This window comes from Heteronotia binoei, chromosome 20 (assembly GCF_032191835.1).
Source record: "Heteronotia binoei isolate CCM8104 ecotype False Entrance Well chromosome 20, APGP_CSIRO_Hbin_v1, whole genome shotgun sequence".
Taxonomy (NCBI): domain Eukaryota; kingdom Metazoa; phylum Chordata; class Lepidosauria; order Squamata; family Gekkonidae; genus Heteronotia; species Heteronotia binoei.
The window spans coordinates 21,712,468-21,727,605 of record NC_083242.1 but is presented as its reverse complement, the minus strand read 5'-3'; the positions used below and the strand labels follow the sequence as shown (position 1 = coordinate 21,727,605).

The 15,138-nt window shown below is 46.5% G+C and overlaps 1 protein-coding gene across 1 annotated transcript in view; it reads right to left on the bottom strand.

Annotated features, from left to right (window-relative positions):
- Window positions 1-312: 312 nt before the first annotated feature.
- Window positions 313-15,138, bottom strand: part of ABCC6 (ATP binding cassette subfamily C member 6) — a 67,650-nt gene continuing 52,824 nt past the window's right edge. The window contains exons 25-31 of the mRNA XM_060261036.1: window positions 13,703-13,829; window positions 11,823-11,924; window positions 10,693-10,839; window positions 9,044-9,202; window positions 7,472-7,638; window positions 5,206-5,400; window positions 313-513 (exon numbers count right to left, since the gene is read on the bottom strand). Coding sequence (XP_060117019.1) covers window positions 405-513; window positions 5,206-5,400; window positions 7,472-7,638; window positions 9,044-9,202; window positions 10,693-10,839; window positions 11,823-11,924; window positions 13,703-13,829 — 1,006 coding nt within the window. The 3' untranslated portion in view covers window positions 313-404. The remainder of the gene's footprint in view (window positions 514-5,205; window positions 5,401-7,471; window positions 7,639-9,043; window positions 9,203-10,692; window positions 10,840-11,822; window positions 11,925-13,702; window positions 13,830-15,138) is intronic.

Below are 15,138 nucleotides of genomic sequence, written 5' to 3'. Positions count from 1 at the left end.
ATTAGGTGCTATTTCCTAATCCAATCAAACCTGCTTCTGCCATTTGGCATCTGAAATAATCTTTATAAAGTTTATATCTCTGGTACTTCATGTTACTTTTTATGGCACACATGGTCCTGCCCAACAAAAATTTATGTCAAATCCGACCTCCGTAACAAATGAGTTTGACACCTCTGACATAGATATTCCTTTTGCATGCCTGCATGCCAGACCTGAGCCTTGGAAATCTAGCCTGAGCATCCACAGATGTACTTTGGGTTTTGAGCAAGTCTTCTTTCAGCCTCAGTTGCCTTTCAGTTCAATGGAAAGAACAACAGTTACCTCTCTGACTGGGATGTTGCAAGGTGAAGTATTTAATTAAGATCAACAGTGGCTCTGCAGCACTGAATGTTCCTGGACTTTGGTCACATTAGGCCGGATTCTTCAGCCATTCTGTAGAAAAGCCCTTTCTGGGCTATTAATGCCTCTGGGATATCAAATTCTGCCACGTGACCACTTTCCATCACTAGAATCCTGCAAATGTTAGAAAAAGGAATTTCACTGTTGAGAGACATAAAACGAGTTGCTACAAAGCCAAACACAGTCCTAGAAGCTTCTCCTCCCATATGATTCCTCTCAGACCATGAGACCAGCAGTCAGGCCCCACTACAGATCCCGATTTTTTGTGGATGCTTGTTTGTCAGACACTAGGAGCACAGCCTTTTTGGTGATGGCTCCTAGCAAGAGTGTCTTCCCCCAAAGAAGCTTTCTTAACATGACATCTTTCCTCTTTCCAGAGACAGCGATCTTTCTGACCTGTCAGAATGTTGAAAGAATGTTGGTATTTCTGCTCCTAGTTTCTGACATTTGTTTTATTATAAGTTAGAAGTGGAGGTGTGCTTTTGGCTCAATCCAAACTGGAAAATAGTTGGAAAATACCTTATTGGTATTTATCGGCTATTCTTTTCAGTCATATAGAGAGAGGAATGTATTTTTGGCTATAAAGCAGGGTTTCCCAAACTGTTCTTTCCCGTAGCCTGGTTATTTTTACACTTCTCCTTCGTAGCCCACTAAAATTCGGGGGTGGAGCCAGGAGACTTTGGAGGTGGAGCTGGAAGACAGAAATTATGTCATTTCCTATGGTGTCATTTCCAGGTCAAGGGCAAAGTGATGTCACTTCCAAGGCACACTGAACCAAAACTCCACTTCTTCCTGTGATGTCACTTCCAGGGCACTCCTCAAACCTGCCTCTTCTCTGAAGTAACTTCATTTTCAGAAAAATCTCTCTGAAACTCATGCTGAGCCAAAATGGTGGTGGAAAGTGTGCGGTTTGCAACTCTGTCATACATTCCCAGGGTCCTCTCTTTCCACCCTCACACCTGCGTGCATTTGTTTGTGTGTTCTTCTCCAGTTTGCAAGCACTCCTAATGCCCATGTTCAATTGCCTGCACCACCTACACACCCCTTCCTCAACAGCACTGGCCAGTGTATGCAGTTGGGAGTGCTGTTGCCATTGCCATCAGGAATGCCAGTGCTGTGTACCACCCACACTGGGCCCTGGCAGCTGCTCTGCCTCAAAATATGCTGACACATTTAGTAGGCCCTTCCTTCAGCTGCTGCTACTGGAACCCTGCCTCAAACTACAACCAAGCTTGCATGATTTCAAGAAAATCTTTTGACAGCTATTTTTCATACTTGACTGTAACACTGGGAAATTGGTGTGAAAGGTAGCAGAGAACTTACTGCAATTGATGGATTAATTTTAAGTTATATGAAGTTCATACAAGCTTTTGTATTTATGAGGATATTTATGAGTAGGCTTCCCAACCCTCCCGCCCTGGCGGGAGACCCCAGGATTTCCACCCTCTTCCCCCGTTCCCCCAAAAAATGGAAGCGGAGTGAGGGGGGGAATGGCGCCAGGGAGCATGGCGAGCCGCCTGATCCTGGAGCAGGCGAGGCCGCCGCGCCGCTGCCACCCCCTCCCTGCCCACCGCAGCTGCTCCTCCGAGATCGGCCCAGGCTGAGCCCATCTCGGAGGAGCAGCCAAGAGGCGGCAGGCAAAACCAGAGAAAGGGAGGGCGAGGCGGGCCAGGAGCATGGCAAACCGCGAATCCGGGCCCTTCTAGGACCCGGACTTGCCGCTCGCCATGCCCTCGGCCCGCCTCCACCCCCCCCTCCGCTTCCACCCCAGAGGCGGAGCGGGCAAGGCCGCTGTGCTACTGCCACCTCTTCTCTGCTCGCCGTGGCTGCTCCTCTGAGATGGGCTCAGGCTGAGCCCATCTCGGAGGAGCAGCCACGGCGAGCGGAGAAGAGGCAGCAGCTGCGAGGCGGCTCGCCATGCTCCTCGGCGCCGTTCCCCCCCCCCCCCGTAGCTCCACCCTAGTGTCTCCTGGCTCCACCCCCAAAGTCTCCTGGCTCCACCCCCAAAGTCCCCAGATATTTCTAGGATTGGACTTGGCAACCCTATATATGAGGGCCCTGCAGCTTTTTACTGGCTGAGTTTCCCATGCCTTTAAAAGCAACCTGTTGTGCAGATATTTAGCCAGTGAACTTCTTTCATCCTTTTTAATATCTACAGGAGAAGTTTAATTTGGGTATCAGACAGCTGTTAAAAGCAGGACCAGTAAAATAGTGCCAAGTCATAGTACCATCACTTCCAGTGCTGTTGAGTGCAGTAATCTCCAATAATCTCTTTCTGCCCCAAACCTCTCACTCTCACTCACTCACACAGAAATCTCATAGAAAGGCCAGCTGGGAGTGCCAACTTTTCATTGGTAGAGCTCCTATGTCTGCAACAACAGTATGATGAACAGAAAAGTTTCATCCAGTAAAAATGGAAGGAAGGAAAGAAAAAGAAAGGGAAAGAAAGAAAGGGAAAGAATGAAATGGAAGGAAAGGAAAAGAAAGACATGGAAAGAAAGAACATAAGAACACAAGAGAAGCCATGTTGGATCAGGCAGACGTGTTTTCTGTGGCCAGAACCAATGGGTTGAAATTAAATCAAAAGAGTTTCCGGCTCAACATTAGGAAGAACTTCCTGACCATTAGAGCGGTTTCTCAGTGGAACAGGCTTCCACGGGAGGTGGTGGGCTCTCCTTCCTTGGAGGTTTTTAAACAGAGGCTAGATGGCCATCTGACAGCAATGAGGATCCTGTGAATTTAGGAGGAGGCATTTGTGAGTTTCCTGCATTGTACAGAGGGTTGGACTAGATGACTCTGGAGGTCCCTTCCAACTCTATGATTCTGATTGGGTAGCACTTTTGCACCCAGTGTGGCAGATTTGTACATGGCTAGGATGGAAGAACAATACATTTGTAATGAGGCCGCTAACCTGTTTTTGGCTAATATTTATGCCTACAAAGGTTTCATTGATGGTCAGTTTTTCATAGTCCAGGATGAACAAGTTGGTACAGCCTTTCATCTACTGGCTTAGTAGTCTTCATCCTAATATTAAATTTTCAGGGTCCTCCAATAACAAATCCATTGCTTTTTTTTTCTTAAGGAAAGACCAGGTTGCTAATATCCCCCTATTGCTGGTCTAAAATGCACCAGGTCAATCAGGGATCAGATCATTAGGTCAGCTGTAGTAACCCCGTGAGCAGCGGCACATCCATTGGCTGGCCATTACCGGTGTGGCAGCTGCCTGATTTGTGCTCTTGTGATTGAAACCAGAGTTCCTTCCTCCAAATGGCCATTTTAGCATTCCACTTCAGGTGTTCAGCAATTGCAAATTTAAAAATTTGGTCCACGCCATCATCTGCCCTTGTTCTTTGCTGCATGTGGGGACACCCACCAGCCCCATGGAGGTGCGGCTCATGGAGCACCAATCAAGGGTGGTTCTGTGGAGCACTCTGTACATGCGCTGGTCCTGTGGAGCACTCTGTACATGCGCTGGTTCTGCTGCACTTGAAAAAAATCCCTCCCCACCTTCAGTTTCTACTGAAAAGACTGGGATCCCCTGGTCCAATCTTTTTGAAACTTGGGGGTTCTTTTGAGAAGAGGCACCAGAAGCTGCAATGAAAATTAAATTTTGGTGCCTCTATCTTTAAAAAGAACAGCCCTCCCCCAGGCCCGTGGATACCCCCAGATAAGAAGATATTGAAGATATTGGATTTAATTGGATATTGGATAAGAAGATATTGAAGATAAGATTCCTCATTGATTGTGGCCCTTTCTGTACTCACAACTTCCTGCAGAGTATCCAAGCAGTGAAACCTTTAAACTTGACTACAGATTTCTGTGCCTGCCATCGGCACCAATCTTACACCGTATGGTGTATTTATCCTGCAGCTTCAAGCTAAAAACCACACTTTTAAAAATCAGAATGGAACATCCCTTGTGACTTGCGGGGGAGGAAAAAAACCCTCTCAATCTTGGTAGTGGAGTTGACAAAAAAAAAAGAGGGGCAGGAAAAGTGTGGGGTTGAAAGATCCATGGAAATGTGTATGCTTCTGAATTACCTTTGGCTTGGAAGCGAGGCAAGTGAAAAGTCCGCCACAAAACAACTTTCAGAAAAGCCAGGGATACAACAGAAGGAAAGTGAACTGAGAGCTGAGTGGGCAAAAAGCAATGCACAATGAAGAAGAAAACCCAATGGACATACAAGATGAAAACGGAAGGAAATGCAGAACTAAATTTAAAAGATGCATGGAGATGCATGGAGAAAGCAAAGGAAATGACTGGAGCAGAAAGGCCCTATAATGGTCCCATAGCCTATAATGGATTGATCACTCTCTCTCTCTCTTTCAGGATTTTTTTTTTTAAAAAAACAAATCTAAATACCATACTGGTATAGGAATTCGAGTTTTTCCAAGAATCCTGAATATTTTGGTTTCCAGTATACCCAATCTGAAAAATCCTTGGTGCGTATGCACACACCCTTAATTACAGCCCTGTTGAATTTTAACTGGTTTTGGGATTTCCCTGTTATTTTGTTTTAATTTCTGTTAAATTTGAATTGACTTCAGGATTCGTCGTTTTCTTTTAAACTTTTAACTGTCTCAGAAAGGGTGGTTTATATCTTTTTGAACAGACACATGATTATTTTACTACATTTTTTGACCAGGTCTTTCCTTTGGACAGCACACGTGGCAGTGTAAGCAGTCCCTCAGTCTACCCACCATCATCACAACAAACCTATGAGGTAGGTCAGGATGACCAATAGTGGGCGTCAGGGCAAAGTCTCAAAAAAAGAAAGGCTGCAGATGCCTAACATGAACCTCCTACCTGTCATAGTCCATGATGGTCTTAACCCGGTGGGCTATGGTGAGGACAGTGCATTCGCTGAACTGAGTCTTTAGGGTTGCCTGAAGCTGCACATCCGTCTTGGGATCCACCGCTGCAGTGGCTTCATCCAGAACCAGGATTCGAGTTTTTCGAAGCAATGCTCGTGCCAGGCAGATGAGCTGCCGCTGGCCAACACTAAATGGAAGACAGAGGGACAGGTCAAGGTTCTGGTGTCACCATGGGTCATCAGCACCTTGCAAGAACAGCTTTGGTTCAGGGTTCCCCTTCCCTTTAGACAAGGGTTTCCTATTTATTTTATATTTATATCTATATCCCGAAGAGCCCTGTGGCGCAGAGTGGTAAAGCTGCAGTACTGCAGTCTGAGCTCTCTGCTCACGACTTGAGTTCGATCCCAGCAGAAGCTGGTTCAGGTAGCCGGCTTGAGGTTGACTCAGCCTTCCGAGGTCGGTCAAATTAGTACCCAGGTTGCTGGGGGGAAAGTGTAGATCGGGGTGGCCAACGGTAGCTCTCCAGATGTTTTTTGCCTACAACTCCCATCAGCCCCAGCCAGCATGGCCAATGGCTTGGGCTGATGGGAGTTGTAGGCAAAAAAAATCTGGAGAGCTACTGTTGGCCACCCCTGGTGTAGATGACTGGGGGAGGCAATGGCAAACCACCCCGTAAAAAGTCTGCCGTGAAAACATTGTGAAAGCAACATCACCCCAGATTCGGAAACGACTGGTGCTTGCACCTTTCCCTTTTTATTTATATCCCACCCTCCCTGTGAACAAGAATAACAGTGTGTAGTCTTGAACACATATGAAGCATCTTCGAATATCACATCACTTCACTGGTTCACCAAAACCAATACCTCCAAGCAGGGGTCATTTTGTAGAAAAACAGGTGGCAGAGCTCATTAGCATAACATTAGCATATGCTGCCCTCCCCCACCAGCCAAAAGCAACCCAACACAAGAAAGGAGAGTCCTTGGCTAGAGATCCTGCCAGCCCAAGCAGGCCTTGCTCACTTGGGGCTCTCCTGGGCTGCCCCCTCCCACAGTTAAAAGGCCAGCAAGCCACCTGCAACCCAAAATCCCATAAGAAGTGGAGAAAGGGTGGTGCGGGCTTCTCCAGAGGTTAACGAGGGCTCCTGGGGGCGTGGCAAAACCCCTGGTGGCTGGCTGGCTGCCCACACTCCTAATCCAGAGATTGTTATGCAGCTGCACCTACTATTCAATACACAAGGTGGGGAGGAAGAGGGGGAACCCTCAGAAAGGTTCAGGAGCTGTGCTCCTGTGAGCTCCTGCTGAATCTGAGGCCGCCTCCAATGTCTCAGATCTTTCCTAGCTGCCTATCAGAGATTCTTTACCTGGAAATGATGAAGGCTGAAATGCTGAGCTATAGCCATGAGACATGAGAAGGTGGTTTGGTAAAGAAACACACGTGTTCAGAGCAGGCTCATTTTGGGCAGGAGCTCACAGCAGCAGAGCTCTGGAACCTCTGAATTTTCTTGTGCTTTTTCCTTCTTACACTGCCCCCCCCCCCCAATACTTACTTCTGGGCTCCATTGTTCAAACCCCTGTGAGAATTTTGCTGAACCCTAAGATGTGACTAACTTTCAAATATTTCCCCCCACAAAAAAATGGGAAAATAAGAAAAACATATAAAGCTGACAGATGGAAATCTTCATCATGCCACTGTGGCCACATAGGAGAAAGTAATTTTTAAAAGTATGATGGGAGTAAGGTTTTATGATGGCAAGTATAATTCCAGAAGCATTTTAAGGTAGATGCATCACTTTCTGGTGATGTCAGGGATGTGTGGCATACGCAAATGAGTTGCGCTAATGAGTTCCAGTACCTCTTTTTCTACAAAATGACCCCAGGTTGGGTGTAATCTTAAACACATATGAAGCTTCTTCAAATATCATGTCAATTATTTGATTCACCAAAATCAATACCTTCAAGGTCTCGGGTCTTTCCTAGCTGCCTATCAGAGATTTTTTTTACCTGGAAATGCTGGCGGTTGAACTGCCTTTAAAAATCCCCTGCTTTACTGCTGAACTATAGCCAAGAGACATGAGAAGGTGATTTGATAAAGAGACACATGTGTTCAGAGTACTTTTGCTCTGCATCTTTGCCAGCATTCATAGCATATCGGTTGTGGGGGCAACAATAGGCAGTGTTGGTTGGAGAACACTGGAAAGTCAATCAGCCCATAAGATCTGAAACCAATGAGGGTGTCTTTTCTTCCCACATTTTGGGTACCTCAGATTTCTACCACCTTCAGAGCACTCATAGGCCAAACGGTCAGGCTGATCCAAGACAAAGCTCTTCAGCAGAACCCGTTCCAAAGCAATCCAGATGTCTTCATCAGAGTACTCATTCAGAGGATCAAGGTTCCTTCTGAGAGAATCTGGAAACAAGACCGGGTCCTGGGGAGGGAGGGGGAATATAAAATTAAACTATCTACAAGCGTAGGTTTTGTAAATAGATGAAATGAAAGGTGCTTCCTGAAATTAATAATCATTGGCCTGGAAGGCCCCTAATGTCAAGACAGTGCGCGATTGCAATAAAAAAGGCCATGCTGGGAATTATTAGGAAGGGAATTGAAAACACATCAGCCAGTATCATAATGCCCCTGTATAAATCGATGGTGCGGTTTCATTTGGAGTATTGTGTGCAATTCTGGTCACTGCACCTCAAAAAGGATATTATAGCATTGGAAAAAGTGCAGCAAAAGGGCAACTAGGATTAAAGGTTTGGAACACTTTCCCTATGAAGAAAGGTTAAAACGCTTGGGGCTCTTTAGCTTGGAGACACATCGACAACGGGTTGACATGATAGAGGTTTACAAGATTATGCATGGGATGGAGAAAGTAGAGAAAGAAGTCCTTTTCTCCCTTTCTCACAATACAAGAACTCATGGGAACTCAATGAAATTGCTGAGCAGTCAGGTTAGAATGGATAAAAGGAAGTACTTCTTCACCCTAAGGGTGATTAACATGTGGAATTCACTGCCACAGGAGGTGGTGGCGGCTACAAGTATAGCCAGCTTCAAGAGGGGATTGGATAAAAATATGGAGCAGAGGTCCATCAGTGGTTATTAGCCCCTATGTGTGTGTGTGTGCGTGTATATATATATTTTGGCCACTGTGTGATACAGAGTGTTGAACTGGATGGGCCATTGGCCTGATCCAACATGGCTTCTCTTATGTTCTTATCTGCAAACAAACGTTAGAAGAATTTATCTAGGCAAGAAAGAACCTTTGGTATCACTGCTGTTACAAACCAACTTCCAGCTATAAGGATAATTAATAGATATAAGATATACTCAGGGCTTCTGTTGTAGAAAAAGTCCAGCAGAAACTCATTTGCATATTAGGTCACACCCCCTGACATCACCATTGTTTCACACAGGGGCTTTTTCTGTAGAAAAAGCCCAGCAGGAGTTCATTTATATATTAAGTCGCAACCACTGGCACCAAGCCAGCTGGAACGACATTCCTGTGTGTTCCTGCTCAAAAAAAGCCCTGGATATACTGATCCTGGGAAAGTTTATGATCAGATTTCAATTTGGGTATGAGTTTTAAATGTGAGGAAATGAGCAATGGCAAACCACCCCGTAAAAAGTCTGCCGTGAAAACGTCGTGATGCGACGTCACCCCAGAGTCGGAAACGACTGGTGCTTGCACAGGAGACCTTTCCTTTTTCCCTTCAAATGTTAGATTAATTGTGATTTGATCTATGTGATTTACTGCTTTAATATGTTGAGAATGTTGGAAAGTTGAAATTAAAACAGCACCGGGGGGGGGGGGGAGGGAGAAACCAACTTCCTACCTGGGGGATAATGGTTATCTTGCTTCTCAGATCATGCAGACCTAATTGGGCAATGTTGATCCCGTCAACCAAGATATCTCCCTCTGCTGCTTCCACTAGCCGGAGGAGACCCATTGCCAAAGAGGATTTCCCAGCCCCTGTCCGGCCAGATATGCCAACCTAGGAATATAACAGAAGTCTGAGAAGAAAGATCTGAGTTGCTCTTGAGGCTTTTATAGTGGAGGCCCCTATGTTATGGAACTGCCTTCTTGAGAAATCACAAAGAAGATAGCCCCTCATGGTTTTTCAGAAGCTGTTTTAAGACGTATTAGTCAGGAATGTCTGTGTAACTGGATGATGTGAAGTTTTTAGCCTAGCTGGCACTGCAGGAGAATGGCTAATCAGGTTATTAATATTAGCTTTAGAAGAAGAATTGCAGATTTATACCCCACCCTTCTCTCTGAATCAGAGACTCAGAGCAGCTTACAATCTCCTCTATCTTCTCCCCCCACAACAGACACCCTGTGAGGTGGGTGGGGCTGAGAGGGCTCTCACAGCAGCTGCCCTTTCAAGGACTACCTCTGCCAGAGTGAAGGCCATTCCAGCAGGTGCAAGTGGAGGAGTGGGGGGATCAAACCCGGTTCTTCCAGATAAGAGTCCACGTGTCATGGGTGCTGGGGGCCCTGCAGAAGAAGCTGAGCCTGCAGAAGAAACTGTGCCCCTGCCACCTGCACCAGTGCCCCTGCCTCCTGCTGGAGAAGATCCAAGCCCCCCTGCCTCGCCCTCTCGGGTGGCTCGGGTGCGTGACCGCCTTCGTCAGGACCTCAGGGATCGGAGGAGGGCAGCACGCTCACAAGCAAGACGCTCCCTGAGCCCTGAGTTTTGAAAGGATTCTGGCCCTTCTGGAGTGAGGATGCTTGAGTCTCAGCAGGATCCTGGCTGCCTCTCTGAGCCAGCAATTAGCCCAAATGGGCAACAGCCAGCAGAGGGCTATATAGCTGTGGGCTTTGGGAGGAGGCTTTGTGGAAGCAACTAGTCACTTACCTGACGTTCTAGCATCCACTTCGGCTTTTGACTTTGGCTTCTGGACCCCCTGACTCTGGCATTGACTTCTGGACCCCCTGACTTTGGCTTCTGAACCTCTGGCCTGCGATACCTGGCCTGTGATTTGGTTTTGGCACCTTGGACCCTCTTTGCTCACAAGCTACAGACCTTGGACTGTCCCTGGACTTTGCCTGACCCGGCCTCAGCCCGTGACACCATGCACTTAACCACTACACCAAACTGGCTTTAAAAAACCTGCTTAAAATCTAACCAAGACCAATTCCCCACTAGGCTTACCCCACTCTCACTCTCCTCTTCTCCATGGGGCTTCTGTCGGATTTTGCACAAGCTGCCCTGGGGCTGCAACTCGCATCGCCTCTTTGGCACAACAAACAGAAACTGGTTTTTAGAGGATCTTTCTTGCTGCATAAAAAAGGCGGAGCGAGTTGCAGCCCCAGGGAAGCTTGTGCGAAATCCGACAGAAGCCCCCCCCCGGAGAAGAGGAGAGGGAGAGCAGGGTAAGGCTAGTGGGGAATCGGTCAAAGTCTGTGTTTGAAAGAGATGCTTTTTCAACAGTACTTGCCTGTTAAAGTCCCTAAACCATAACAGAAGCCTGGATGACTTACTTTTTCTCGCCCATTGATCTTGATGTTAATATTCTTCAGTGATAGCTCCAGGTCTGGCCTGCAGCGTAAGCTGTAATTTTTAAATTCAATCATTCCTTCAGGAGGCCAGTTCTCACTTAGAAAGCTGCTACCCAAAGTCCAAGGAGCCTGGATAAAATACAAAGAAACATCTCATATTCAGGACACCAGAGGCCCATGTTCCCACAATGACAAAGCAGGCAAAAAAAGCACCATGAATGTAGGTGAAAATTTCACTTGGGATGTTTTATTTATTGGTGTATGCTTGGTTTTAGTCTTAAATGTATAGTGGAATGAAGTCTCAGATTCAGCGGGAGCTCCCAGGAGAATAGCTCCTGAACCTTTCTGAGGGTTCTGCCTCCTCCTCCCCACCTCCCTTGTCTATTGAATAGTAGATGCAGCTGCATAACAATCCCTGGATTAGGAGAGCGGGCAGCCAGTCGACCACCAGGGGCTTTGCCACACTCCCAGCAGCCCTCATTAACCCCTGGAGAACCCCCACCACCCTTTCTCCACTTCTTATGTGATTTTGGGTGATGGGCAGTTTGCTGGCCTTTTGACTGGGAGGAGGCAGCCCAGGAGAGCCCCAGGTGAGTGAGGCCTGCTTGGGCTGGCTGGATCTCTAGCCTGCCCAAGTAGGACTCGCTGCCCCGGGGTTCTCCTTTCTTGCATCAGGTTGCTTTTGGGTGGGGGCAGCAGCATATGCTAAAGTTATGATGAGCTCTACCACCTATTTTTCTACAAAATGACCCCTGAGTGGAATCCTCTTGTCCACCTCGGTTAGAGTGAACCAGACTTTTCAAGCATTATCAGAGAATTCTTAGGAAAAAGGGCTGGGTTTTCCCTCTGAAATAAAAGTGAGTGGGTGGTGGAAGAGATAAGCAAGCCTCTCCACAGCTTTCTCTTCACTTCCAGCTACTTCCTCCCCAAAGTCACTTTTTGTGTGTTCAGTTACTATATACAGCAAGCATGTGTCATTTACAGTTTGGCCTTAACCAAAGCAATTTAACAAAGCTTTGGGCAGGGTAGGAAAAGACTGCTGAAGGCTTTGCTTGCAAAAGGAACTTCAATAATATGTTTTGTAGAAGAACTGAAAATTAATAGCGACTGACTTCTTTGGGTGTCTCAGAGTAGTCTCTCACTCTCTCTACTGACACAATGTTGTTCTCCGTATCTGCCAAGGAACGCACCATCCAGTTCAAAATGCCTGTCACCTGGTAAAAGGAAAGAGAAACTGAAGATATGGCCACAGTACGGTATTTTTTTGACAGCACCTTCCAACACAAACACAGACCAGTTACTCACGTATCACCATACCTTACCTATATACCTAAGGATGCCAGTGTTAAAAGTTGATGGTAGATTAATTATTATTGTAATAACTATGAAACAATTAAAAGGCCTCTGAAAAATGGGAAATATTGGAGGAACAACTGGAAACTTCCCTGGAAGCCACATGTCCATTCCTAAACATGTCTTGCAGTAGGAAAAAGTCAGTGGGGGAAGGGCTTAATCTTCTCCTTGTGCTCAGATTCTCTGCTCTAAATCACACCCTCCAAGCTAAGGGAAGAGGGGCACAAGGAGTGCTGCCAGGACACTGGGGAAGGGGTTCTTCCCATACACCCCACACCATTTATCTTACTGAAATCAGCTCACTGCCACCCATTACCATTGCTTTTAGTGGCAGTGAGATAGTTACATTTATTTCCCCAGCAGAGTTAAAAGCAGTCATGGGAGGGATTTTGATGGGAGGCAGGGGTCTCTCTGTAGAAAAACAGGTGGTGGAGCTCATCCAGGAATTATTATGCAGCTGCACCTACTATTCAATGGACAAGGAGGTGGAACTCTCAGAAGGAGGAGGAGGAACTCTCAGAAAGGTTCAGGAGCTGTGCTCCTGTGAGCTCCCACTGAATCCAAGGCCTGATGGGAGAAGATGTGTGTGGGGTATGAGCTAACTCTTACCCTGCCCCATCCCATACTTTTAATCCCTACTGAACTCTCATAGGATTGCTTTGGGGGTTAATTTGTATATGGAAGGGATTTCTTTTGTTTCAGTTGAGTGTTTTGCTTTGTTTACCAATTAAGAAGATGATGATATTGGATTTATATCCTGCCCTCCACTCTGAAGAGTCTCAGAGCGGCTCACAATCTCCTTTCCCTTCCTCCCCCACAACAGACACCCTGTGAGGTGGGTGGGGCTGGAGAGAGCTTTCACAGAAGCTGCCCTTTCAAGGACAGAGTCTCAGAACGGCTCACAGTCTCCTTTCCCTTCCCCCCCCACAACAGACACCCTGTGAGGTGGGTGGGGCTGAGAGGGCTCTCGCAGCAGCTGCCCTTTCAAGGACAGAGACTCAGAGGGGCTCACAATCTCCTTTACCTCCCTCCCCCACAACAGACACCCTGTGAGGTGGGTGGGGCTGGAGAGGGCTCTCACAGCAGCTGCCCTTTCAAGGACAGAGACTCAGAGGGGCTCACAATCTCCTTTACCTCCCTCCCCCACAACAGACACCCTGTGAGGTGGGTGGGGCTGAGAGGGCTCTCGCGGTAGCTGCCCTTTCAAGGACAGAGTCTCAGAGCAGCTCACAGTCTCCTTTACCTTCCTCCCCCACAACAGACACCCTGTGAGGTGGGTGGGGCTGAGAGGGCTCTCACAGCAGCTGCCCTTTCAAGGACAACCTCTGCCAGAGCTATGGCTGACCCAAGGCCATGCTAGCAGGTGCATGTGAAGGAGTGGGTAATCAAATCCGGTTCTCCCAGATAAGAGTCCGCACACTTCACCACTACACCAAACTGGCTCTCCATTAAGGATGTCAAGCTATGTCAGAGAGGTCCCTGTTACAGGTCAGCACCTGATGTATGTGAAAACCCCCCTGGGATGCCCACCCCCTGCCCCATGTACACCACTTTCTATATATATTCTATGAAACAAACAACAGCAGGCTATAAATGCAATGCATAATAAATGTAGATTTTTTTAAAAACCAATGGTTACCTGAAGAGCACAAGAAATGGAAAAGCCAACCATTCCTGGGCTGAGGTGTGGCTTGCTAAGCACAGCAAGTACAGCTGCAGAAAGGACGAGCCCATTCCCAAGGAGCTCCATGTTTGTGGCCAGCCACCTGGAACACAAAGGCCATGGTGTTGGTGCTTGACCGTCTTCACAGTCAGTGGGACTGGACTCCAAACTGCAGAGGGTTTGAGTTACGCCGAGGCAGCAAAAAGATGAGGATGCTCACATCCTGTCTAGGGTGAAAGTCTCTCCTCATCTGCACCCCTATTCCCGCATTCACCTTGTGCTCACAGTGCAGAGGGCAAGCATTTTCAGAGGTCTAGAAACCAGCAATGGCCCTACCACACTACCTCCAGAGTGAGACCAAACAAGGCCAGGAGGAGCACAAGAAAACGATGTCAACTCTATGCCTCTGGACTCCATGACCAACAAACTTCTGTTCAGAATATAAGCTTTCGTGTGCATGCATACTTCTTCAGACAAGGAATGAGGTACAGTAAGCAGAGCTACATATAATTGGTGGGGTTTAGAATGCAAAGTTAAAATCCAAAAGCAGAATGGTAAAATTAACAAATTCAGAAAACCTTTGATCTGGATTGCATTTGTGTGGGCAACCAATACAACAGTAGCATATCAGAATGCGAGAATGTCTGTTAATTATTCCTATTGCTGATAAGCCTGGGTCAACATGAGGCAAAAAATTACAATGCATCTGAGTAGCACATACAAGATTCTTAAAGAAATATTATTTAAAGACCCAATGCAACAAAATTACATAAAGAATGCAAAAAGTCCCAGTATACAAAATTCTCTGATACAGTCCAGACTCCAGTACTTAGAATACTGTTTTTCATAGAAATAAATTCTCGGAGAAGGAATAACAGGAGACTTGTTTCGGCCACGCCTTCCTCAGTCACAAGTTGCATCGCACATCACTGTGCATTTCTCCTCCTAAGACAAAATGTAAACCAGTACACAAAATATTTTCCAAAACATTATTAACAAAAATATATATAGTCCCAACCCCCTCTTTTTAACATACCAGTTTCATAGATGTTCATTCACTAGTGGGGACCCAGTCCTACTCATTCTATGGGCAATGCCTCACATTGGATCTATGCTGCCGGTTGCGTCCCTACAAGATCTCAGACGCTGCTTGCTTTGATATATCCCATTGCAAAAGGTTTCCCTCTAAACTCATGGTAGCTGTTACATCACCTTGCAGTTTTAAAGAGACAGCATAACAATATACAATTAACATTGCCAAATACCTTATATCAATTTGCTACTATGCACACGCATTGCTAAAAATCTATTTAGTTACAAATAACACTATTGCCAATTTTTTTCCACAGCATTGTTACAGCAAAATATTGTTACAACAAACAGACCAAATTGCCTCCTGTTACAAAAATACA